Here is a 24,828-nt window from a genome sequence, read left to right as displayed (position 1 = left end):
CTGCCTCTTTAGCCTCCTGCCTGCGCAGCCAAAGGTGTGTGTGTGTGTGTGTTGGGAGTTTTTCATGAATAGGTAATCATCAGAGCTCCATCTGTGCTGCATTTTATTTATCCAACGTTGCTCTTCTCACCCAAATCTTTTTTTTTGTTGTAGTTTTTCCAGGTTTTTGCTTCACATTTTGCATTGAATTGTTTGTTTTTTTGTCTTTTTTTTTGTCATTTAATCTTGTCTTGGGTTGTTTGTTTTGTAGTTATTTAGTTTGTTTCTATCATTTCAGTTTTCTTTGTCTCTTCGTTTTTTTTTGGTCGTTTTTTTTTCTTTAAAGTTATTTTCTGTCCTTTTTCTTTCGTTTTCACATTGAAAGTAACAAAGTGTGTCTTCTCCTCCTCTTCTCCCCTCATGTGTCCCTCCTCCTGCTGCACCTCCTCCTGCTGCACCTCCTCCTGTACAGGTAAGCCACAAAACAGACTGAACAGTGTACAATTCCCCCCCTCTGCCAGCAGGGGGCCCTCCTCTACACCCCCCACCCCTCCCTCCCAACTGACCCATTTTCCCATCTCGGGGTTGGGGGGGGGGGGGGGGGGGGGTCGTACCTCCCGCTGCTCTGTGGCTCTTTGAAGAAGCTCCTGGAGGAGGAGGAAGACGAGGCGTGAGCGAGTGTGAAAACACAATTTAGTCAAGAATGAAAGGTCGGATTTCAGTTTCTGTAAAAAAAAGAAGTGTGAAGCGCTGCTCTGTGTCCTGCATTCCCTTCATCCAGTCTGTTTTATTGGGTTGATTTTGAGTTTTATTTTAGTTTTTTTGTCATGTTTATATTTATATATTCTCTCATATTCTGGTGGATGCGTGTGATTTTGCAGCTTTTTAATAATAATCCCTTCCTGGACGTGCGTCACCTTGACGATACCGTGTTTAGATGTTTATTCGCTCATTTGTAGTCATTTTAAATTGTCACAGCAGGTGGAGGTGTGTGTGTGGGGGGGGGGGGGGCTCCTTCGTCCCAGCAGGGTGCAACAGCTTGAAAGACTCGGGATGGGGGGGCGTTTGATGCGACATGCAGGCGATGCTCTCGTCAGGTGGACGCCGCGCGAAGGTGCGTTTGATGTCGTCCGCGGGGGGAAGGGTAGAGTGAATCACCACTTCATACGTGTGGAGACGCATCCTCCTGCGGTGCGCTACGCCCAGGGAGGAGGAGGAGGAGGAGGAGGAGGAGGAGGAGGAGAAGAAAGTTGCAGACGGCCACTCCTCTAATCTTGATTAATCTGGTAATAATCCAGGCGTCGGAGAGGGAAGAGGTTCGGGTGAGCTCATCTCCCTCCTCCTCCTCCTCGATGAGGAGCGGTGATGAAAGAAAGTGCTGAGAGACGAGTTTCCCCTCACTTTAATTTCCAAAGTGATCAAAGCGTCGCGGGTCACGTCGCAGCCTCCCCTCCTCGCATGGAAACGTCTCCGCCGCACCCCGAGCTGAATTATTCACGTTGAAACGCAGCGCGTGTGAGACCCACTGCTGGTCACGCCTTCATCCTGCTCCCGCTGCAGGCCCGAGTCCACCTTATGAGCCCTGCGCTCATACACTCACATTCCACTCACAGCAGAGCGTGAAAAAAACACATTGCTGGCGTTTTCTTTATTTAAATTAGTTGCGTATTGTCGGCTTTGTTTTGGAATCTGGATCGCAGAACACTCGTGTCATAACGACGACGTGATGCATCATCCACCGCAGAGCTCAGGGGCCTCAGGTGTGTTTTCACATGTTCTTACAGGTAACAGTGTGTGTGTGTGTGTGTTGGTTCAGTCATGCTGTTGGGTGTGTGTGGTGTGACAGACAAGCAGAGAAACTGCAGACTCCACCCAGCTGAGACGCAAACCTGCAGCAGGCTGGAAAACCAGAGGCGGACTTTCCCGCTCCGGTCCGATCCGCCGCTGCCCTGCTGACCTACATTTCATTCACAAACTCCACATCTGCAGATAAACACGTCCAGACGAGATGTGTAGCAGGAGAGATCAGAACAGACGGATGAATCGAGTCCTCTATCACTCAATACCGTCACGTCTCTTCATTACAGCCAAGTTTAGGTTCCTTAATCATTTTACAGATTGTGAAACGTCAACAAAACTATCACAGCATATGTAGATCTCAACTGTAAAAGATAAAAAACACTCTCAGATAGACGTTCTCCTGTTTTTTGTTTCAGTTAAATTGCTCAATTATCACTATAAATGGTTACAAATGCTTCACTGCATTAAACATCTTTTATTATTTCAAAGTAAAACCAAATGAAGCACTTCTTTTTTTTTTACTCTTTCTACGATGATTTAATATCTAACAAGATTAAAGGGTTTTACTTCAACCCTCTTTAGTCCCCAAATGGAAAAAAAAAAATATATATTTTTGTTTGCATCACAATATAATTATAATTTCCTATTTGTCAACCTGAGCAGAAATCCTCAAACGGGCAGGAAAAGTGCAGCATTGTTGTTAAACACGCGTGTTTTTGTCCGGTAATGCGAGTTTGACGGAACAGTTTTTGAGTTGTTTTATCAAGTGATGGAGGAAGAGAACTTTTTCAGTGATTTATCGTCAGCTCTTTGACGGACACGCTCCAGAGACTCCGCGCCGGCGCTCCGCCCCGGGTCTTCCGGCTCGCCCCGCCGCCGCTGGCCGCTCTGTGTCGCTGCGCTGAGCGGAGTTTTGGGGCTCAGAGCGCCGCGGTGCACGGAGCCGGACGGGACTGCGAGTGGCCGAACCTTGTGCGCGTGCTTGAAGCCGGAGCTGTCTGAGGCGGGGATCCGGGCCCGATCCGCGGCGGTGGACCGGTGTGTGGAGCCGGGAGGAGGAGGGAGGGAGAGGGGAGGCGGAGTAGCCCGGCGGCGCTGCGGGGGATGAGCGCACACAATGGGAGAGGAGGCGCTGGCACGGACCGGGACGCGCAGCCAGAATAACAGTGTGTTTGACATGGAGCGACCGGAGGGGGAACCACGGAGGTCAGCGGGGATCACGGCGGATTGCACCGGCCTCTGAGACTCCCGGTCCGGATAGAAAAGTGTTGTTTTTTTCTCCTCCGGGCGCTGCAGCCGGAGAGGAGCGCAGCGCAGCGGCAGGACGCGGCTGCTGCCTGTTTAAATTCCACTGGGATGGAGGCGGAATGTATTTCCTGCACATCTGGATGAGAGAAAAGCGCTTTTTCCACGCTGGATTTTACCAACAACAAAAAAAAAGTGCATGAGTCAGTGTGCTGAGGTCAGTCCGAGATCAACTTAATGGGAGAGATAGTTGTTATTGTGAATGTTAGTAGTTGTATTCAAAGTGCACAGTAGAGGTGCAGGAGGGGGGAAGTGAGCCGAGGAGGAGGAGGAGGAGGAGGACACGTGATGTACCTTCTGGACAGCGACTGCTCCGACAGGATGGAGAGGGGAACTCCTCAGAGGAAGACGGTGTACCGCATCTCCCTCACTTTGGTGAAGAGGGAGAGTTTAGACGAGGGCTCGGGCGCCCGCCGCGCCGAGGACCCCAAGCTGGCCGCCTTCCGCAGGGAGAGCTCGGTGGAGGCGCCGCGGGGCGGCGGGCTGCTGGAGCAGCTGAAGGAGGTGGAGGACGAGTCCGAGGAGTTCTCCTCGCCGCGCGGCTACATGAGGAACTTCAGGACGTTCAGCACGGGCCAGCTGGAGCTGGGCAGACTCAAGATCTCCAAGATGCTCCAGAGGGACCTGAAGGCGAAGGCCACCAGCCCGCTGGCGGAAAGCGCCTCGCCTCCTGCTCGGGGGGAGACGCAGGCGGAGGGCGTAGACGGGCTGGAGCAGCAGGAGGCGGCGGGCGGCCCTGCTGGCCCCGTGGTGGAGAACGGCGGCGGCGGCGGCAGGAAGAAGAGGCTCCTGAAGACCAAGAGCATGGAGGAGAGGAGCAGCGAGCCTCCGAACGGAGACGCCAAGACGCCGCACTGCAGGAGCAACGGGAAAGCCTCCAAGGCGCCGTCCCCGGAGACGCCTCCCGCCGCCAAACGGGCGCCGGGCCTCCTGCGCCGCAGCTTCAGCTTCCGGCACTGGAGCGGCGGCGAGCTGCTGCGGCTGCGAGCGCTCTCCAAAGACAAACATCACAGCAGCTCCGGCTGCATCGGGCAGGACGGCGGCGAGAAGGAGTCGGAGGCGGCGGCGGCGGATCCTCCTCCTCTGGCCCCCCGCCTCGCCGACCCCCTCAGACAGAAGAGCCGGACGCTGGAGGTGGGCGCCGTCCTCAACAAGACGGACTCCATGTCGGAGCTGAGCCGCTGGGAGCAGGCGCGCGGCGGCAAGAACCGCACGCTGGACAACAGCGACCTCCTGCGCCTGGCGTCCGAGAAGGACGCGGCGGGGGGCGGCTTCCTTCTGCGGGGGGGCGGCGGGCGCTCCAGCGAGCGGCGCCTGGTCCGCTTCTTCAGCGGGATCTTCTCCCGGCGGGACGGCGCCCCCACCTCCACGCCGGTGGGCAGCCCCGGCGCCGGCAGGCCGCTGCGGCGGAGCCGGAGGGCGGCGCTGTCGCAGTCCAGCACGGAGAGCGTCAACGGCGGCGCCGAGGGTAAAGACATACACACACACACACACACACACACTTCAACTCCGAGCTTCATCCCTCCTTTACTCCCAAACGCTTTAAGAAACTGCGTGTTTATCGGGGCGGAATCCGCCGCAGAGGAAGAATCGGGGTTGAGGAGCGGCGCGTGTTTGTTTTGGACATCAGGGTGATGTTTGGTCGAGGCTGCTGCTGTTTGTCTTTCATTACGACGAGCTCAGGGACCAGAACCCCACCGCCAACTCATTTTTAAAGCTGCTCTTTGCTAAAAAACAACAAAACAAAAAAAAACCTCCCTCAGATCTGGGCTCAATATTTCCTGCTTTCTTAGAAAGTGTGATTTCAGTGAGGCGGCGTCTCGGGTCATCAGGCCAGTTTTCACACCTCCAACTGTTGCCGGGGGAGAACCGGGAGGCGCAATTCAAACACTCCGGCTTCTTTTTCGGGCGAAGCGGCCAGACGCGTGTGGTCACGTGTTTCATCTGCACCCGTCAGCATCCTCTTTCCACCGCCGAGTGGAAAACCTGACCAGGGTGGTGTTGTTGTGTTCCAGCAGATATCAGAGCTCCACACTTCCCTCCCACTGTTCTGACCACCGCACCTCTTCTTTCATACAGGGTTTTTTTTTTTTCTCCTCCTGGCAGATTTGACCCCGGCGGCTTCGGGCTCCCTGCAGTTGACATTTAGGATTCAGTCGAGTTCCTGCTCGTCGAGTTCCGTCAGCTTAAGACGAACTCTGGTTTGTTTTGCGTTTGAATATCGCGCGTGCAAAACCCAACTCTGAAGCATTCCAGGAAAATAGGTGACTCATACCAAATAATGCATAGATTTTAAGAATAACTCAGGTGTTGTACATTGTATGGACTCTAATGGAAAGATGAGACAATAAAAAGTTGTGTCCCTCTTGCTTTGCTTCAAGAATCGGTTAAAAAAAACGGATTTTTTAAGTTGTTTTACACTAAATAAGTGACGTTCCAAAGTGGATTATGGGCAGAAAGCTGTGACGACCTGACTCCACTCCTCCGTCACTTGTGCTTTCAGCCTCGCGCTCTCTCTGGCGTTCCCAGTCGTCTTTGTTTTTCTTGAACCTGAAGTCCTGCTTGTTTTTGAGATTCTTCAGCCCGTTGTCCCTCCCCAGGCGGGGGATTCTCCTGCTCTCCTTTGTGGAGGTGGATTAGCAGGTTTTCAGGGAGTCGGTCCACGACACTGAAGACACAGGAGGAGGAGATGATTGGGGGGGTGGGTGGATGTGGCTTCCACATTTTTAGGATTCCTCGTAGGTGTTAACCCCCACGACCTGCTCAGCCGTGGCTCCTGGCAGGTGATGTGTGCTCTGTGGAGTGTTTGATGAGTCGGGGTTATCTGAAGGTCTCTCTGGAGAAAAACAAATAATATCTAATAAAAAAAAAAAGAAAATGAAATAAAACCAAAAGATCATGTGGTTCCGCGACTGAACAGATGAAACACTCTTTTTTTTGGTGGTTTTTTCCGCTCATGGACACAGTTTAAAACCGATCCGTTTAACTGCGAGCATTGGACGACACAATGACTGGATTGTGTGTCGGTCTTCACTCAATTAGCATCCGAGTGTCTCGGGGTTCGATCGAGCCGTATTTTCTAACTGCAGCCATTGTGAGTCTCTCTCTTCTGTTCATTCAGCTCCGAACGCTGTGGAGAACTTCAAACTTCATCACTTAAACATCAAAAAACCTTACTCTCTCCCTCTCTCTCTCTCGCTTTCGCTTCTGGCGGATTTTAAAACACATCTGCGCTGTTTTTTTTAATGGTTTGATCACGTAAGTGTCACATTAATCTCTCGGGGGTTTGTTTAGCGGCTTTCCTGAGTGTCACACTAGAAGTTTATTCCAGCGCTTTGATGGTAAGTCCTGCCGTGGCCTGATCTCTCTCCTGATTGGCTGGCGGCGCAGGTGACGCCAGGCTGGGGGTGTTGATCGTGTTCATCGGAAATCAGCTCACATTGCTGCTGCGGTTTGATCACCAAATTGTGTGTGTGTGTGTGTGCGTGCGTGCGTGCGTGCGTGCGTGCGTGCGTGTGTGTGTGCGTGACCTACATACATCCTCACACACACACATCCAGCCGTACGTGCATACACACTTGCCCACGCACACTCCCAGATGCCAATTACATCTTCTGTGTTGCTTCGATAAATCCTCACAGACCTTTCATCTTCTTGCATCTCTCAACTGACACACACACACACACACACACACACACACACACACACACACACACACACACACACACACACACACACACACACACACACACACACACACACACACACACACACACACACACACACACACGCTCCGCAGTTGTAGTCGAGGGTGAATTGAAGCAGTTTGTGAGTGTCGATGCTCCTCGGTGCAGAAACTCGGCGGTCCTCCTCTCGAAAGAAAATCTGATTAGGAGACGAGCTCAGAAATGAAGGGAGGATCTTCTCTTCTTTCATCTGTCTTACACCCCCCCCCCCCTACCCTCACACTCCCTCCCTGTCATGTCCTTTGCTTCCGTCAATGTATCCGTCTCTCTTGCCAGAGGTCAGACAAAAGCAGGCGAACTGGAGCTCCGTCCCGGTTGGCAGAGTTTCCGGCGGGGACCGTCTGTCCGGATCGCCGGTCCAAGTCGGGTCAGCGAGTCCGAGCTCCGTGGTTTAAAATAGCCCGTCTGACCGACACTGCCGCTTCGCGGCCCAGTCTGTGGACGGAGGCTAATTTAACCAGCGTGTCTTACAGCCCCCACACGGCCTTAGAACACACCGTTTCTCGTCGAGGGTCAAAGACGGCGGATTGGGCTTCATGCGGGTTCCAGTTCAGCTCTTTTTGTTCGGCACGTTCGAAGGCTTCGCTGCAGTTCGGATTCGAACGCCGCGCTCCAGTTTCTCATTTCTTGGCCGCAGCGGCGGATTTGTTTAGCGTGTGGCGGCATGACGACGGTTCGGGGAGTCATTAGTCGAGCAGACACCCTGTGCTCTTCCAGCCTCTGAGCTTTTCTTCAAGTCAAGATTGGGCTTGTTGGGTGCTTGAAATTCATATGTCAGGGTGAAAATCTGAGCAGTGTTTAAATGTATTAAAATATATGTGGGTTTTATTTTTCCTCCTGTAAAGTCACTGGAGGAAACAGCGACGCCGCGGCCCGCTGCCTCCACATCTGCTCCTCTCGGAGCTTATTAGCCGGCTGCCGTGTCGCCCCGGTGGCAGGAGGTTGTTCAGGGGTCAAAGAGCATGTGTGGGAGGTCGCTGGGTCTTCCTCCTCCTCCTCCTCCTCCTCCTCCTCCTCCTTGTTTCCTCTTCAGACCCAAATGAGAGCTTGTTGAGGCGTTTTGTGTGCAGTTCAGAGGAGCTGGTGGCTCCCGGGAAGCAGGTTTTACAAGCCTCTGATCTGAACACGGAATAATTTCAGTGACGTGTTGTTGTTTAGAACCCTTCAGGCATGGATTCCGCGTTCATTTCCAACGCGGACTTTCACAAACGCAAACATTTTGAGTGAAAATTTTCTTGTTTTCATTGCAAAACTGAACATAAAACCATGTTTTGATATGAATTTTTAGTTTTAACTGATTGATTTGTGGTGGATCGCCGCCATCGTAGACTGGCCCCAGTAGAATTTGCGGTTTGGACCTCTGGCCTCGACCGCAGCCTTTTAGCAAGCCGATGGGTTGTGCGTGTTCTAATCCCTGGCTGGTGAAGTGTTGGCGTGCCAGCAGAGCGCCCCCCCCCGCCGCTGGTCAAGCTCTTACATAAGGATCAAATCCATCCCGGGACAGTGGACGTGGAGGACGCTTGCTGATGTAGCGCACATTAACACACACACACACACACACACACACACACACACACACACACACACACACACACACACACACACACACACACACACACACACACACACACACACACACACACACTCTGATGGCAGCTCCAGCATCAGTAACCCGGTCCAGGTTCACACGTTGCAGTGTGGCATTAAGGCGTGATGTAAGCACGCTGAAATGCTCCCAGCATCCTCCCCTTCATCCTCCTCCTCCTCGTCCTCGTCCTCCTTTACAAGCACCACCAGTGGCGGGGAGAACAAAGGCGGCTGTAATTAGAGAGGAAGCAGCGCGGCGCTGACTCTGTTCAGCTCAGCTGCTGCTGGACGTGAACTCGCTAATAAACCCCAAATTAAGCAGACCGTCAGCGTCGTGTTTGGACAAGACCAGCAGCCGTTTACACGGTGCAGCCGGCCTCCCGCTGCCTCGCATTGTTCAGCTTCCTCGCCTGCAGAGCTGCACGTTTTTCCTTCACAATCCGGCCGCTTTATTCACTTGCTTTCGCCTTCGTGCGTCGGGCCGGTTTACGTTTTCCTCATATCCTAACGCTCAGGTTCCCGGTTTCCAACGGATCTGAACGGGCTTCCTGCATCACGTCCATGCTATTATGCAAATTTCCCACTGCCATCGCTTTCTAACAGGAATGTTGCAGCGACGGATTTCTGTTATTGGCCGCGAAAAGAGACGCTAAAGGGTCACCAGTTAACATGGAAGCCATTTAATCTGAAACACTGGAAAGCTGCGAGGGGTTTGAGGTTGAGGCTGATTTCTTATGGATCTCAGTCTAATTTATATGCGTTTCCAGCTTAAATTCCTACTTTTCAGACACTCAACAGGTTTTTGTTGACTGGTTTTTGTGTTGTTTTTACAGCACCTGGTTTTCGACTTGATGTTCTCATGGATTAGTGTTTTTAAACTGGTTTGGGTTTGAATTAAGCCGTTTCCCCCCCCCCCCCCCCCCCCAGCTACTTGAGACCGGTTTCAACCTGGGCCTCCTCGTCCGCCGCTTTCTGGATGATTCCGGGACGTTTCTGCCGTCTGCAGCAGATAATGCAGCAGCCGCCGCCGTCGGCCGTCTGCCTTTGTGGCTTTAAATAAAAGGCATGAGCGTGAGTCAGGCCAGAGTCAGACACAGAGGATGTGGACCTGCAGGCAGATCTCACACTTCCACACAGCGATCTGGAAACTCTCTGTGGATACTGACTTCCTGGCTTATTTACATCCAGGGACCAGAATACTTTCATCATCCCAAAAGGAGTTTATACTGAATCGGTGCGTCTGTCGTCACCTTTGCTCTCTACAGGTGTGTTTAAAAAAAAAAAACAGCGTTATTTCTTCTTTTCTTTCAATAAAGCTGCAGGGAGCTCACACTTTGTAATCACCGCTCATAAAAGCTAAAGTGCTAAAATCATCATTTTATGACGGCTCTTTTATTTGAGCTCAGTTTTATGGCCGTTTTCGGTGCCGGTCTGTCACGAGTGTGTCCTGGACCTTTCAATCAACTACAGTATGTCACTGCATCACGTTTCCTCCGTTGTTTGTCTGCATTTTATCAAGTGAAATCATCCCCTTAAAACACAATACAGATGCTCAGAACATTCCCAACCTGGTTTTGGTTTATCTCGGGTTTCCAGCAGTTTTGGGCTGATTTAATTCTGGGTTTGTTGTGGTTTTTGTCTTGCTACAATTCCGGTTTGAAACCGATTGCGAGGCTTGTTTTAGACAGGATTTTTCGTGGTTTTGGACCCAGGTGGAGGTTCGGTGGTTTCAGACGTCAGACATTTAGTTTTTGACAATTCTCTTAATGTTGGTCAGTAAGTTGTGCTCAGATCCTCTTCTTGTTTGGTTTACATTTATGTCTGCTGAAGCCCCGGCTGAATATTTCCTCCTGTATTCCCATCAGACACCAGTGATCTGCCTCCTACCGTTGACGCTCACCATCACACATCTGTCACACAACCACAACCCCCCCTCCACACACACACACACACACACACACACACACACACACACACACACACACACACACACACACACACACACACACACACACACACACACACACACACACACACACACACACACGCTCCGCAGTTGTAGTCGAGGGTGAATTGAAGCAGTTTGTGAGTGTCGATGCTCCTCGGTGCAGAAACTCGGCGGTCCTCCTCTCGAAAGAAAATCTGATTAGGAGACGAGCTCAGAAATGAAGGGAGGATCTTCTCTTCTTTCATCTGTCTTACACCCCCCCCCCCCTACCCTCACACTCCCTCCCTGTCATGTCCTTTGCTTCCGTCAATGTATCCGTCTCTCTTGCCAGAGGTCAGACAAAAGCAGGCGAACTGGAGCTCCGTCCCGGTTGGCAGAGTTTCCGGCGGGGACCGTCTGTCCGGATCGCCGGTCCAAGTCGGGTCAGCGAGTCCGAGCTCCGTGGTTTAAAATAGCCCGTCTGACCGACACTGCCGCTTCGCGGCCCAGTCTGTGGACGGAGGCTAATTTAACCAGCGTGTCTTACAGCCCCCACACGGCCTTAGAACACACCGTTTCTCGTCGAGGGTCAAAGACGTCGGATTGGGCTTCATGCGGGTTCCAGTTCAGCTCTTTTTGTTCGGCACGTTCGAAGGCTTCGCTGCAGTTCGGATTCGAACGCCGCGCTCCAGTTTCTCATTTCTTGGCCGCAGCGGCGGATTTGTTTAGCGTGTGGCGGCATGACGACGGTTCGGGGAGTCATTAGTCGAGCAGACACCCTGTGCTCTTCCAGCCTCTGAGCTTTTCTTCAAGTCAAGATTGGGCTTGTTGGGTGCTTGAAATTCATATGTCAGGGTGAAAATCTGAGCAGTGTTTAAATGTATTAAAATATATGTGGGTTTTATTTTTCCTCCTGTAAAGTCACTGGAGGAAACAGCGACGCCGCGGCCCGCTGCCTCCACATCTGCTCCTCTCGGAGCTTATTAGCCGGCTGCCGTGTCGCCCCGGTGGCAGGAGGTTGTTCAGGGGTCAAAGAGCATGTGTGGGAGGTCGCTGGGTCTTCCTCCTCCTCCTCCTCCTCCTCCTCCTCCTCCTTGTTTCCTCTTCAGACCCAAATGAGAGCTTGTTGAGGCGTTTTGTGTGCAGTTCAGAGGAGCTGGTGGCTCCCGGGAAGCAGGTTTTACAAGCCTCTGATCTGAACACGGAATAATTTCAGTGACGTGTTGTTGTTTAGAACCCTTCAGGCATGGATTCCGCGTTCATTTCCAACGCGGACTTTCACAAACGCAAACATTTTGAGTGAAAATTTTCTTGTTTTCATTGCAAAACTGAACATAAAACCATGTTTTGATATGAATTTTTAGTTTTAACTGATTGATTTGTGGTGGATCGCCGCCATCGTAGACTGGCCCCAGTAGAATTTGCGGTTTGGACCTCTGGCCTCGACCGCAGCCTTTTAGCAAGCCGATGGGTTGTGCGTGTTCTAATCCCTGGCTGGTGAAGTGTTGGCGTGCCAGCAGAGCGCCCCCCCCCGCCGCTGGTCAAGCTCTTACATAAGGATCAAATCCATCCCGGGACAGTGGACGTGGAGGACGCTTGCTGATGTAGCGCACATTAACACACACACACACACACACACACACACACACACACACACACACACACACACACACACACACACACACACACACACACACACACACACACACACACACACACACACACACACACACACACACACACACACACACACACACACACACACACACACACACACACATGCAGGTCATTCAAACTCATGTGTGTCACTAACGCCATGTAGTTCTGCTTCAGTGGCGCCATGAGCCGACGCCAGAGCAGCTCTGTGGTGTGATGGACCCTCAGCCACTCTGCCCAGGGAAACCTGTGTGTGTGTGTATGTGTGTGTGTGTGTAGCTGGTGGTGTGACGGTGGCTTTATTTGATTTGGAACGAGGATGAAAGCGGCCGGCGTGCAGCCAGCGGAGGAGATGGAGCGAGAGGAGGGGGTGTGTGACTGATTAAAAGGCTGATATTTAGGTCAGTCATTTTGTGTGTGTGTGTGTATGTGTGTGTGTGCATTAGTGTATGTGCGTGTGTTTTTATACCCATCACTGACTGGTAAATCATGACGTGTAATAATCTAGCGTTTACGGCCGCATGTGGCTGGTTAATAAGTGATGAAGCGGTTAATGATCCGGAGGATCATCACGTCTGATCCAGCTCGTCCTCACGGCTTTTACGTTTCCCTGCTGTTGAACCTTTTACAACTTTTATTTGTAGTCTCCCGCTGTCCAGTTGCCGTTTGGACCGGGGGATCGTTTCACCTGGTTTTAGATACAGTATGCATATTTGACTTGGGTTGGTTGGAGCTTCACGTCGGGATGCAGTGATGTCATCACACCGCTATAGACCCACCAACACTGAAATATTCAACACCACATGAAAAGGTCATGCTGAGTTTTTTTACTTCTTTTTTTTTTTTTTTTCCCGGGGCAACCAGTGGTGCATTTCACATAGATAATTAATGGGACACGTGACTTTGACTCATTTGAATTCTGTCGGTACTCAATACTGTGTTACAAATAGAAGCACATGTCCAATATCATGTCAACATTACTTTTAACTGGGTTTTTTCTGCTTTTGTGTAGTTTTGACTAGTAATGGTCCTGTAACTTTTGTATTTTGGATGATTTCCTTCAGTTTTAAGCTTCTTATGGTTTTGCATTTGGTTTAGAGTCGCTTTTATACCTGGTTCATCCTGTTGAGTCTTTTTTTTTTTTTTTTTTTTGTACCTGCACTCCCTCGAGTGGAGTGAGCCTGTTTCTGAGCGCCTGGTGAGCAGTTTGTGCTTTGCATAATTCCCCGTCCTCCCGGCAGAGAAGCGTGACGGCAAAGCGGGTCAGGCTCCAGTCTGGATTGGACCTGGTGGGCCTTTCAACCCCCCCCCCCCCACCCACCCCCGAAGCTCCTTCCTCCCTGCTTCCTCCTCACGTCGGCCCCTCACACAGCCGCCCTCTCACAGGGGACACACCTGCCGCCGCACTGAGGCTCGTTTCAGTCCCGCCGTCGTCACACAAGGCCTCGCTGTTGATGTGCAGCTGAGCTCCACGCCGGAAACGGGACAACCGGCGAACCTCAATGAGATGAAACCCGTCAGACGAGAAACTTAAAATCATGTGGGATCTGTTTCAGGTTGCTTTTTCTTCTCGCGCTTGATTTAATTCCGGATTTGAGACTTGCTGGACCAGTTGTGTTCAGGATGTCGGGCTGGTCGGGACATTGGTCTTCTCACAGTCCTCACACTAGTTTAAGACCCGTGTTTTGTTTCTCCAGCCCGGGTTGGTCTGCCGCTGTCGCTGGTTCCAAACCGGCTCTGGTGCCCAGTTCGTTCCCTTTGTTTCTGAGCTCCTGGTGATTCACTTCTCTGTGTATGAACTCGGCTGTTTTTGTTGCTGGAGCCGTTTTTGGCACAGCGGGTTTTTTTTTTTAAACTGGTTTTCTAGTTTATTTCTTGGCTTGCGTTTGCTTTCGCTTGTTTGGAATTGGCTATTTTCTTCTTTTTGACTTGTTCAGTTCCTGGTTTGTTACTTGGACTTGTGGCGACATTACAGGGCGAACCTCTTTATCTTCGCTTTATACTCCATCCGGACTTTGATTCTGAATAATTTTCCTGGTTTTCTTCCTGGTTTTTCCAGCTTTGTTATGCTTTTGCTTTTGTATTGATCCAATTCGGGCTTGATCACCGTTTTAGACTGACCTGAACCTGGTCCACCTCCTGGTCCGGACCACCACGCTGCTTCCCGGGCCTCTTCGTGCTCCATTTCCTGGCCCGCCGATGGTCCGGGGACCCTCCCCCTGGTTGGGGCTAATAACGCTAATAACACACACAAACACAGCGGCAGCGTCGGGCCGGGAGTCTGAACGGTTGTGACAGACGTGAGGTCAGGGGAGGGGGGGGGGGCGGCTGTAAGTGTAGATGATAATGATGATGTTGGAGGACATGCAGCTCCGTTCATCAGCATGTTTCCTCCGCCGAGCAGCCACTTCCTGTTCGCCCTGCGGCCTCCATGCGATCCAGCGCTGCAGCCTGGGAACTTTCCAGAGTTGACCAGAGGAAAGAGCGCAGCACCTCAGGACACCACGGCTGCTATTCTTAGATAACTTCTTTTTCTTTTTCCCCGAGCACTCGACATCTGCAGCCCGACGTGCTGCAGATGGTCAGATTTTTGTATTTTTTTCTATTTTTCCCCCCTTGTGGCCGTTTCCTCTGGCTGCAGACGCCGCGGGGTGAAACCAAAGCTTTTCCATGCGGCTGTCTGAGGGATTTATCAGTGACGTTCACATAAAAGAGGCTGTGAGGATTCCCACAAGGGGTTTAATGCAACTTTACACTGAGGTTTATTACTTCACTTTAAACACTTGTGTAACTTGCTGGATTTTCCCTGCGAGTCTCCGACTCAGTTTGAACTGTTTCTGGATGAGTTGTCTGCTGTGGAGGTGTTCTTTGTCCTCCGTGTTGACCCCCCCCCCCCCCCCCCCCCCCGAGTGTCGGCGTGTCTTTATTCAGCGCCACAATGTGTTGGACGTGAGACTCAGACACTCTCATGAATACTGAGCAGCCCCCGGGACCAGACGCCCGCCGGGGGTCGGAGGTCCGCCCCGCTCCCACCTCGGGCCGTGACAGAGCCGCCAAGGTCGTCGTTGGTTCGCGCGGAGGAGAGCGGAAAGGTTGCCGGTTCACTTCCCGCCACGAAAGGCTGGAGGGAGAGGCGTGAGACTGCCAACACCCGAGAAGTGTGGCGCTCTGATGAAGTGGCTCCGTCTGTGGCTGGTCCATTCCATTCTTCTGGGTTTGGGTTGTTGTCTTATTTCAGTCCCCTTTGTTTATTTATTTTGGCTGCTTTGTTTGAGCTCTGGACCGCCGCGTTTGTCTGTCGATCCGACTTGTGACATTTGGAACTCTGGGAGGATCAGGGTTTTTTTTCCCCCTTGGCTTTGGATGAGTGTATTTCTTGGTCCTCGGTTTGATTATTTTTGGGTATCTTGGTTTTTTTTGCTGGCTTCTTTCTCAGTTATAGACTTCTTTGATGCACATGTTCTCCGTCGTGCACATGAGATCTGTTTTGGATCATTTGTTGTGACAAAATGACGCAGATTGTTCAGTTTTGAGGGGAGATTTGAATGTAATTGACGAGCGTCCATAGAAGATGAGCGTAAGCCGATGTGACGTCCCCTGAAGGTCATGAGTGTTTTTGTCTGCGCCTGAACGTGGCCCACACATGCACTACGCTACCTGTCGGACAGGTTTAATTAACGGTGGCAGATGGAAATTAACAGGCAGAAACACACACACACACATGCGGAATTTAGTTTGCAAATGAGGCTTTATTCTGCACCTGCAGCCCTTCATTTACATCTTTGTATTTACTGTAGCAATATAAAGGAAGACACCGATTTAAACCATTAATAAAAATGATTTGATTAAATGTTGTCAGTCACCATCTTCCTCTGTCAGAAGGATGTGAAAATACTCATTATTTTCTTATCGGTTTAAACATTTAAAGTTATTATATCTGTCATTTCTTTCTTTCGTCTTGATGGGGAACACGTCGAAACGGCATTTTCTTTCGAGACGCGGCGTGTGAAGCGCTGGAACCCAGAAATATGTTGAAGGAGGGAACCAGGAGGAGGAGAGAAGTGGCGTGAAGGGCGAAGGCTGAGATAATACCATGTCTGGTGTGACTGATGAGGCGGCGCTGCTCTGATTTGTCACAGTCAGTCGGCGGGTTTTTAACCCCAACACACACACACACACACACACACACACACACACACACACACACACACACACTATATGTATACAACCTCCCTGCCCCGAGGCAGCCAACAGCCTCGCTCCTCCCATGATGCCTCAGTGTGAGGGCGCGTTAAGACAATAGTGCCATCAGAGCTGCATCACCCCGGGGTGTGTGTGTGTGTGTGTGTGTGTGTGTGTGTGTGTGTGTGTGTGTGTGTGTGTGTGTGTGTGTGTGTGTGTGTGTGTGTGTGTGTGTGTGTGTGTGTGTGTGTGTGTGTGTGTGTGTGTGTGTGTGTGTGTGTGTGTGTGTGTGTGTGTGTGTGTGTGTCCCAGATGGGGTTACATCCCCATTAGCATGCAAAGCTCATTTCAACATATTTGTGTGTGTTTTTTTCCCCCGATATAAAAATCCCCCCCAAAAAAACGAACTTCTACACAGAACCCCCGACTCAGTGTCCAACAATACATCATCGGAATGTAATTTCTTTCTCATAAGTTCAGCTTTCCTCTCTCGGGACTTCTATTAGAGTCTGAGCTCTGATTTGTTTCAAAATTAATGTCTTCATTCACAGCTTGAAGCACAAAGTTAACAACGTGCTCCGAAAGGCAGGATGCAGCGATAATCCAGGGTAAAGAGTCAAGGGGAATTATAAATACATACAAAAGATGGATGGAGGGAAAAATATCAAGCAAATAAGTTGGTGAGAAATTGTGCCATTAAAGGGAAGATGAAATATGTTAGAAAATGTATTGGGGGGATATATAAACCAGAATTGTTCTTTTTTTCTTTTTTAAGAAAATCTTTATATGAACAAAAATCTAAGAAGGAAATAAAGATAACCAAAGCATTATGTGTAAATTGAGCAAAATGTAACAATTAATCAGGCCACCAGATTAAAATAGTGTGTGTGTGTGTGTGTGTGTGTGTGTGTTGTTTATCATGAGACAGACATGCTGATAGGTGTGTGACACTGATGACAGCGTCCTGAGTTTGGTGTGTGTGTGTGTGTGTGTGTGTGTGTGTGTGTGTGTGTGTGTGTGTGTGTGTGTGTGTGTGTGTGTGTGTGTGTGTGTGTGTGTGTGTGTGTGTGTGTGTGTGTGTGTGTGTGTGTGTGTGTGTGTGTGTGTGTGTGTGTGTGTTCTGAAAGCAGCCTCTTGTTTCTCAGTAAAGAAGAAGACACGCCGTCGTTCCGGCGCAGGAAACCAGTTTTCAGTCACTCCAGGATTCCTCGCATGCTTCTTCTGCATTCCCAGCATGCTTTGTGAACCTGTGACATCACCGGCGAAGCTCGATGATGTCACAGACTGAAACATTCACAAGTCCATTGAGAAGGAGTCTCATTTGAAGGTGTCTTTCATTCTTCGTCCTCCTGTTCTTCACTTCCTCCTCTTGTTTCTCTTCCCCTTCCTCCTTTTCTTCCTCCTTTTCTTCCTCCTTCTCCTCCCTTCTTTGATTATGAACTCTCTCATCTCTGGTCACCTGCTCTCATTTCTAAATCTGTCTTCTCTCAAAGGTGACGAAGCTTTCTTCTTCTCTTTCTTCTTCTTCTCTTTCCTCTTCTTCTCTTTCCTCTTCTTCTCTTTCCTCTTCTTCTCTTTCCTCTTCTTCTTTCCTCTTCTTCTTCTCTTTCTTCTTCTTCTTCTCTTTCCTCTTCTTCTCTTTCCTCTTCTTCTCTTTCCTCTTCTTCTCTTTCCTCTTCTTCTCTTTCCTCTTCTTCTCTTTCCTCTTCTTCTTTCCTCTTCTTCTTTCCTCTTCTTCTCTTCTTCTTTCCTCTTCTTCTCTTTCCTCATCTTCTCTTTCCTCTTCTTCTTTCCACTTCTCTTTCCTCATCTTCTCTTTCCTCATCTTCTCTTTCCTCATCTTCTCTCCCCTTCTTTCCTCTTCTTCTCTTTCCTCTTTCCTCTTCTTCTTTCCTCTTCTTCTCTTTCCTCTTCTTCTTTCCTCTTCTTCTTTCCTCTTCTTCCCTTTCCTCATCTTCTCTTTCCTCTTCTTCTTTCTTCTTCTTTCCACTTCTCTTTCCTCATCTTCTCTTTCCTCATCTTCTCTCCCCTTCTTTCCTCTTCTTCTCTTTCCTCTTCTTCTCTTTCCTCTTCTTCTCTTTCCTCTTCTTCTTTCCTCTTCTTCTTTCCTCTTCTTCTCTTTCCTCTTCTTCTTTCCTCTTCTTCTCTTCTTCTTTCCTCTTCTTCTCTTTCCTCTTCTTCTCTTTCCTCTTCTTCTTTCCTCTTCTTCTCTTCTTCTTTCCTCTTCTTCTCTTTCCTCATCTTCTTCTTTCCTCATCTTCTCTTTCCTCATCTTCTCTTTCCTCTTCTTCTTTCTTCTTCTTCTTTCCACTTCTCTTTCCTCATCTTCTTTCCTCATCTTCTCTTTCCTCATCTTCTCTCCCCTTCTTTCCTCTTCTTCTCTTTCCTCATCTTCTCTCCTCATCTTCTTTCCTCATCTTCTCTTTCCTCATCTTCTCTCCTCATCTTCTCTCTTCTTCTTTCCTCTTCTTCTCTTCTTCTCTTCTTCTTTCCTCATCTTCTCTTTCCTCATCTTCTCTCCCCTTCTTTCCTCTTCTTCTCTTTCCTCATCTTCTCTCCTCTTCTTCTTTCCTCTTCTTCTCTCCCCTTCTTTCCTCTTCTTCTCTTTCCTCATCTTCTCTTTCCTCATCTTCTCTCCTCTTCTTCTTTCCTCTTCTTCTCTCCCCTTCTTTCCTCTTCTTCTCTTTCCTCATCTTCTCTCCTCTTCTTCTTTCCTCTTCTTCTCTCCCCTTCTTTCCTCTTCTTCTCTTTCCTCATCTTCTCTCCTCATCTTCTCTCCTCTTCTCCTCTTTCCTCTTCTCCTCTTTCCTCTTCTTCTCTTTCCTTTTCTTCTTTCCTCGTCTTCTCTCTCCTCTTCTCTTTCCTCTTCTTCTTTCCTCGTCTTCTCTCTCCTCCTCTTCTCTTTCATCGTGTCACCTTCATCTCTCCAGGCACTTTCTGTTTGTGGTCTTTCACAATAAAAGCCCCTCTGTGGGTTTTTCCTCATTAAGGTTTCAGTGCCACGTCGTTCTTCCCCTTTCAGTTTGATGTTGTCTTCACTTCCTCCACACGTTTTTGCACAATCAGCATTTTGAACGTTCTGCCACTCGGCAGGAAATAAAGTGAACATTTAACTGAAACGCTGCAGAGAAAACACAAAAATCTGCATTTTTGTGACGCCTCCATTGTTGGTTTTTATTTTTCTACTGCACACGCTGAAGGTGTGTTTTTGTCTACTCATTAACAGAAACTACATTAAAGTCATGTTTCACCCTCTATTGAAACAGAAGCCATGAAAAGTTAAGTGACAGTGTTTTGATCATCAGATAAACTTCGGGAACAGAAATGTCAGCGCAGGCGTGACTCGGTGCGTGGAGCTCGATGGTCGTTCACCTGGCGGCGCTCGCTCACCGCCGTCGGACAGGAAGTGGAAAACAGGAAGCAGCTGGGTCAACATCCTGCCAGCCACAACAATGTCCGCCTCTGTGCGGCGTGCGGCCAATCACGGCGCTTCGCTCTGGATTCTTTCCAGACGGATGCCAGCCCGACACACACACACACACACACGCGCACACACACGCACACACACTTTACTGCTTTGTGGTTTATTTTGTAGAAAACTTGGATGTTTATGTATTAAAACTTCCAGAATTTGGTGCTTTTATTTGTTGGACCTGTGAATATTTATAATTCATGAAAAAAACCAACCCAAAAACAATAAATGATAATAAAAAGGAGCCACAAACAATAGTGAGAAGTGATGAACATGTTGACGGCAGACTTCACGTCCACCATCTTTGAACCCAACGAGCCAATCAGAGACGAGACGGGCGACTTCAGAGCCAGAGCTTCATGTTCATGAACGTGTGGGACAGAGCGCTCCTCCTCCTCCTCCTCCTCCTCCTCCTCCTCCACCCTTTGTGACGCTGACACACTTCTCAGCTCATGAATTAGTGAGGAGTCGCTCACCCACTGGCCTACTTCAGACCCGAGGTGTCGCTCACAGAGCCGAGGTTAACGCCGGGTTGACGACGGCCTCTGATTGGTGGAGACGCGCCGCCTCAGACTTCACGCTGCCGTATTTTACTCTGGAGGGACGTCGCTGATTAAAACGTGTTTTTTGTTCTGTGTTTGTGCCGCAGATGCGTTCGTGAACAGTCAGGAGTGGACGCTGAGCCGGAGCGTGCCGGAGCTCAAAGTGGTGAGTTCAAGGACAAATAGGAAAAAGTGTCCGGAAATGAAGCTGAAATGAATCTGAAGGCGCCTCTCTCTCCCCTCTCTGCCAGGGCATTGTGGGTAATTTGGCCAGCGGGAAGTCGGCGCTGGTCCACAGGTACCTGACGGGGACGTACGTTCAGGAGGAGTCGCCTGAAGGTGAGGACGTCTTCGTCTTCGTCTTCATCGCCTTTTGCCTTCATTTCACTCTTTAATAGTTTTTTTAAAAAGTTTGCGAATGAGTGAAAATTCAAGTGATTCATATTATTTCTACAAGAAGAAATATTGTGATAAATACACAAAATGATCGCGTTCATGTTTATTAGTAGTTAATAGTCAAGCATGAGGTCAGAACTGGACTTTAAAATCAAAATCATAAGAAACTAGTTAAGAAATATACAAAGAATTTAATTATAGCGAAATAAATAAATTTTAAAAATCATGAATTAGTTTAATAATGTTAAACTATTAAATATAAACTGATAATGAGAAGAAGAATATTGTAGAAGTCCTCCCTCCTCTTTTCTCCTCCGTTTGAAGACGGCTGGTAAAACGAGACATTTGCAGCCTCGATCTTCTTCCCTCCTCGTCTCTTTTCCTCCTTCAGAGGCTCAAACAAAAGCGAAGATTTGAGCAGCGGAGCAGAAACGCTGATAAAGCGACGGGTCGCGCATGCAAGGTCTCTCACAGCAGCATTGAAGGGTCCGTGACCAGAGGTTGAACAGTCGGAGCCACTTTTACAAGCAGGTGAAAAAACAAGTCAAAGAACAGGTGGAATTGGATCCAGGGCTCAGGTTGGAACAGGACGGACGACTTCCAGTGAGTGACGGCGGCCCGACGGGCCCGGACTCGCCGCTTCGTGTCCCGCCGTCCGTCTCGTCCTGCGTGGAGCGAGCGAGCCCTCCTCCTCCTCCTCCTCCTCCTCCAGCGCCTCTGCTCGCACGCCCCGCAGCCACGGCCATATTTCTCATCCAATATTAAAGCCTCCCACATACTGACGGGGCGGCGGGCTCCCCAGGCGGAGACCCACTTCTGCTACAGCCCCACTTCCTCTGAATATTTCACTACATGGCCTGTTTCCTGGGCCGGGTCCTGCACGCACACGGCCTGCAGCCTGGAAACCCAGTGCTGCGCCGGTCTGGAACCAGGACACAGCCGGTCTGGACAGGTCTGGAACTGGTCTGGAACCAGGACACAGCCAGTCTGGACAGGTCTGGAACTGGTCTGGAACCAGATTGCAGTTGGTACGGATGGAGTCCAGAGCAGAAGTGGAAACCTTGTGTTTCCAACACAAGTTGAAGCCCTGAAACCGGGTGAGGTGACCAAAGGAGATTCTTCGACGTGACGGCAAACTATATGGATTTAACAAAATAAAAGCCTTGAATCGTCTAAAGTCGCTTACTGCCACGCAAACCAACGTTGAGATTGTCTCGTCGTAAACTGAACTCCGGTGATTACATTTAGCGCCGTTTGGTACTTTTCTACAATCAAACAAAGGAAACCAAGCTGCCTAATTAACTGTGTGTGTGTGTGTGTGTGTGTGTGTGTGTGTGTGTGTGTGTGTGTGTGTGTGTGTGTGTGTGTGTGTGTGTGTGTGTGTGTGTGTGTGTGTGTGTGTGTGTGTGTGTGTGTGTGTGTGTGTGTGTGTGTGTGTGTGTGTGTGTGTCGGAGGGAAAGCTGCTGCTCATTAACCCCCTCGACCTCTTTGTGTATTTAAAGCTTTGCAAACCATCAAACAGGGTTTGTTTGGGAGTTAAACTGCTGCTGTTGTCCTGCGGGGACCCACCCGGAGTCGCCCACAGACCAAGTTTAGCTGGAGGAGGAGGAGGGAACTGCCCCCCCCCATCACCCCCCCAGAGGGAGGGCGAAACGCCCGTGGCGGCGGGGAATCCCCACCTCAGAGTGCGCTCCCTCACGTCGGGGGGGACAAGCCGACGTATCGCCCCGAATCTCGCCCGGCGTGACTCTGAACTGCCCCCAGTGGTCCGCTCCTCCTAATTGCCCCCGCCGCCGCGCCAACAGCAACACGGCGCGGCTTTTAAAGCGGCGCCGTGCCGCGCCGCGTCCGAGCCAAGCAGCCAAGCAGCGGCTCCCCCACATCTCTCGTCTAATGACTTGGCATCACGGCGGCGGCGCCCATTCAGCTCCAATTAGATAAAAAAAAAAGAAAAAGAAAGGAAAAGAAATGAGCCTGTTTGAAGTCGTTGCATAACCGTCGAGAAGTGAAAGAAGCTGCAGGGGAAGGAGAGGACGAGGGAAGCTGTGTTCAAATTCCTGGCGTCTAAAAATAACGCGTGGGGAGCCGGATTCCCATGGCGGCTGATTGGTGGCGGCGGCGGCGGCCGCAGCGCCACGGAGCAGAACTATTCTGGGTCTGCTGACGGACTCCAGCGGTCCAGTGGGCGAATCCAGTCCAGTGAGATCCGGTCCATGTCTCCCCGGTCCTCCAGCCTCCCCCTTCTTCTTCTTCTCTCCTCTTTTCATGTCCTCCGACCTTCAGGCGGCTGCTCATAAAACTGTTGCTCTGCTCGCCGTGTGTCCTCTGTGTGACTCTGTCATGACCTCACTGCCGAGCTCCTGGAGGACCCGGGGGGGGGGGGTCTAGGTCCGGGTCCGGGTCCGGGTCCGGGGGTCTGGGTCGGGGGCTGTGCATGCATTCACTGTGGCTGCATCTTTGATGGTTTCTTTGTGTTTTTTTGCTTTTTTGTTTCCTCTCTTTCTGCTTTCTGGGCTGTTCTTAAACACTAGCTGACGTGGACGCAGGTAACTATCCCCTGTCTGCCTCTACTGGATCATCCCTCCATCCCTCCATCCCTCCATCCATCATCCGCCTCTTTCTCGAAGCAGTTCGGGTTCAGCGCTGCACGTCATAATACTTCCTCTTATAATGCATGAAGTGAATTTTCTATTTTCTAATAGTTTTTTTTTTTTAATGTACACAAACATTGAAATTGGTTTTATTTATTTTTGATTCATATTTTTTGGCACAATTTCACCATTTCTGTATTGCATTCCATCCTAATATTTAGCTTCAATTTGTTTTTTCATTTCATTTAAGATCGCTGAGATTATTGTGTTTATTCACACAGGCGAGGCGTCACAGGATTTTTTTTAATTCAATTTAAAAATGAATATTTTTAGTTTTCTGTTTTTTTTTTTTTTTTTTAATGTAGATCATGTTTTTTCTTTTCGGTTATTTTCTTTTATTTATTTTTACATTTACACAGGTAACAAACCTATCTATTTATTTATTTCAGTTTATTTTGCACATTATTTGATCTAATTTACATGCAAAAGTATTATTTATTTTATCAATTTTTTTGGGTTTGTCTTTTTTTGTTTAGAATTTTAATTTGGCGTTCTATTTTTTATTATTTGCACATCATTAAAGATTTTCAATTGAATTTATCTAAACAACATTGAAAATTATTTTTTATATTTTTCTGTACTTAAATTCTTTTTCCCACTTTTCGTTCTTCCTGATGTCTGCAGCCGCTGAACCCGGGGCTCAGCTCCGCCCTCCGCTTCTTTTCTTTAAATTAAAACTGATTTTTTAAATTATTTTTTTCCATCACCTGCAGCGGCTGTCAGCCTGAAGCTACACACTCTTAATTCACACACACACACACACACACACACACACACGCTCAGAGGTGAGACCATTGATAAATAATAAATGGAAACGGAGCCATTGGAACGTTTCCTTACCCACAATGCACTTCACTGTGCCTCTATGTATGTTGTGGGGTTAAAATTGTACATTGGGCCTCCTCCTCCTCCTCCTCCTCCTCCTCCTCCTTCCTGCCACAGAGTTGTGGCAGAGAGGAAGAATGTTTCACTGTGGGAACATTTCATGTCTCAGATCAAGTCGCTGCCTCTTTATTCCCACTTTTCAGACTCGCACTCGGCTGCAGGTGTTTAAGTAAAGTCTCTCCTAACAAGTTACTGATCTTTTCGACTAAACCCGGAATCTCACCTCGTAGAACTTTGTCTCTGTCCCCTCGTCTTCGTCGACGGGACGCTAGCGTCGGTCCTCATTCCTCCCCCGGTCGAGCCGTCAATCACTTTCCCCCCGTGACGATTGGAGCTCCGTCCTCCGTCGTCCCCGTGTTGACGTCCAGCTCTGTCTGTGTCTGTCCCCCCCCCCCCCCCCCCCCCCCCCGGCAGGCGGCCGCTTTAAGAAAGAGATCGTGGTGGATGGCCAGAGCCACCTGCTGCTCATCAGAGATGAAGGAGGCCCCCCGGAGGCTCAGGTGAGTACTGACGCCCTCCCGGGGTCTTTGGGGTTGCGTGATAACGGGACCCTCCTGGATGAAAGTGGGTCAGGTCAGACTGACCCAGTCTAGACAGAAAAAAAAACCTGGGATTTATCAATTATTCACCCTTTCCCCTGCTGCTCCTCCCGGAGCTTCCTCTCTGAGTCCTGCAGGATTCATCCCACATCCTCTCTAC

The 24,828-nt window shown here is 49.7% G+C and overlaps 1 protein-coding gene across 1 annotated transcript in view; it reads left to right on the top strand.

The window, feature by feature from the left end:
• The window catches only part of agap1 (ArfGAP with GTPase domain, ankyrin repeat and PH domain 1), a gene marked incomplete at its 5' end in the record, with an annotated part of 90,471 nt that overhangs the window by 13,826 nt on the left and 51,817 nt on the right, over positions 1-24,828 (top strand). Inside the window, 3 exons of the mRNA XM_080520024.1 lie at positions 20,304-20,362; positions 20,448-20,535; positions 24,544-24,629. Of these exons, the coding sequence (XP_080376150.1) occupies positions 20,304-20,362; positions 20,448-20,535; positions 24,544-24,629 (233 nt within the window). The remainder of the gene's footprint in view (positions 1-20,303; positions 20,363-20,447; positions 20,536-24,543; positions 24,630-24,828) is intronic.

Source organism: Blennius ocellaris (assembly GCF_963422515.1).
Source record: "Blennius ocellaris genome assembly, chromosome: 24".
NCBI classification, from domain to species: domain Eukaryota; kingdom Metazoa; phylum Chordata; class Actinopteri; order Blenniiformes; family Blenniidae; genus Blennius; species Blennius ocellaris.
This window is presented reverse-complemented; position numbering and strand designations above follow the sequence as displayed.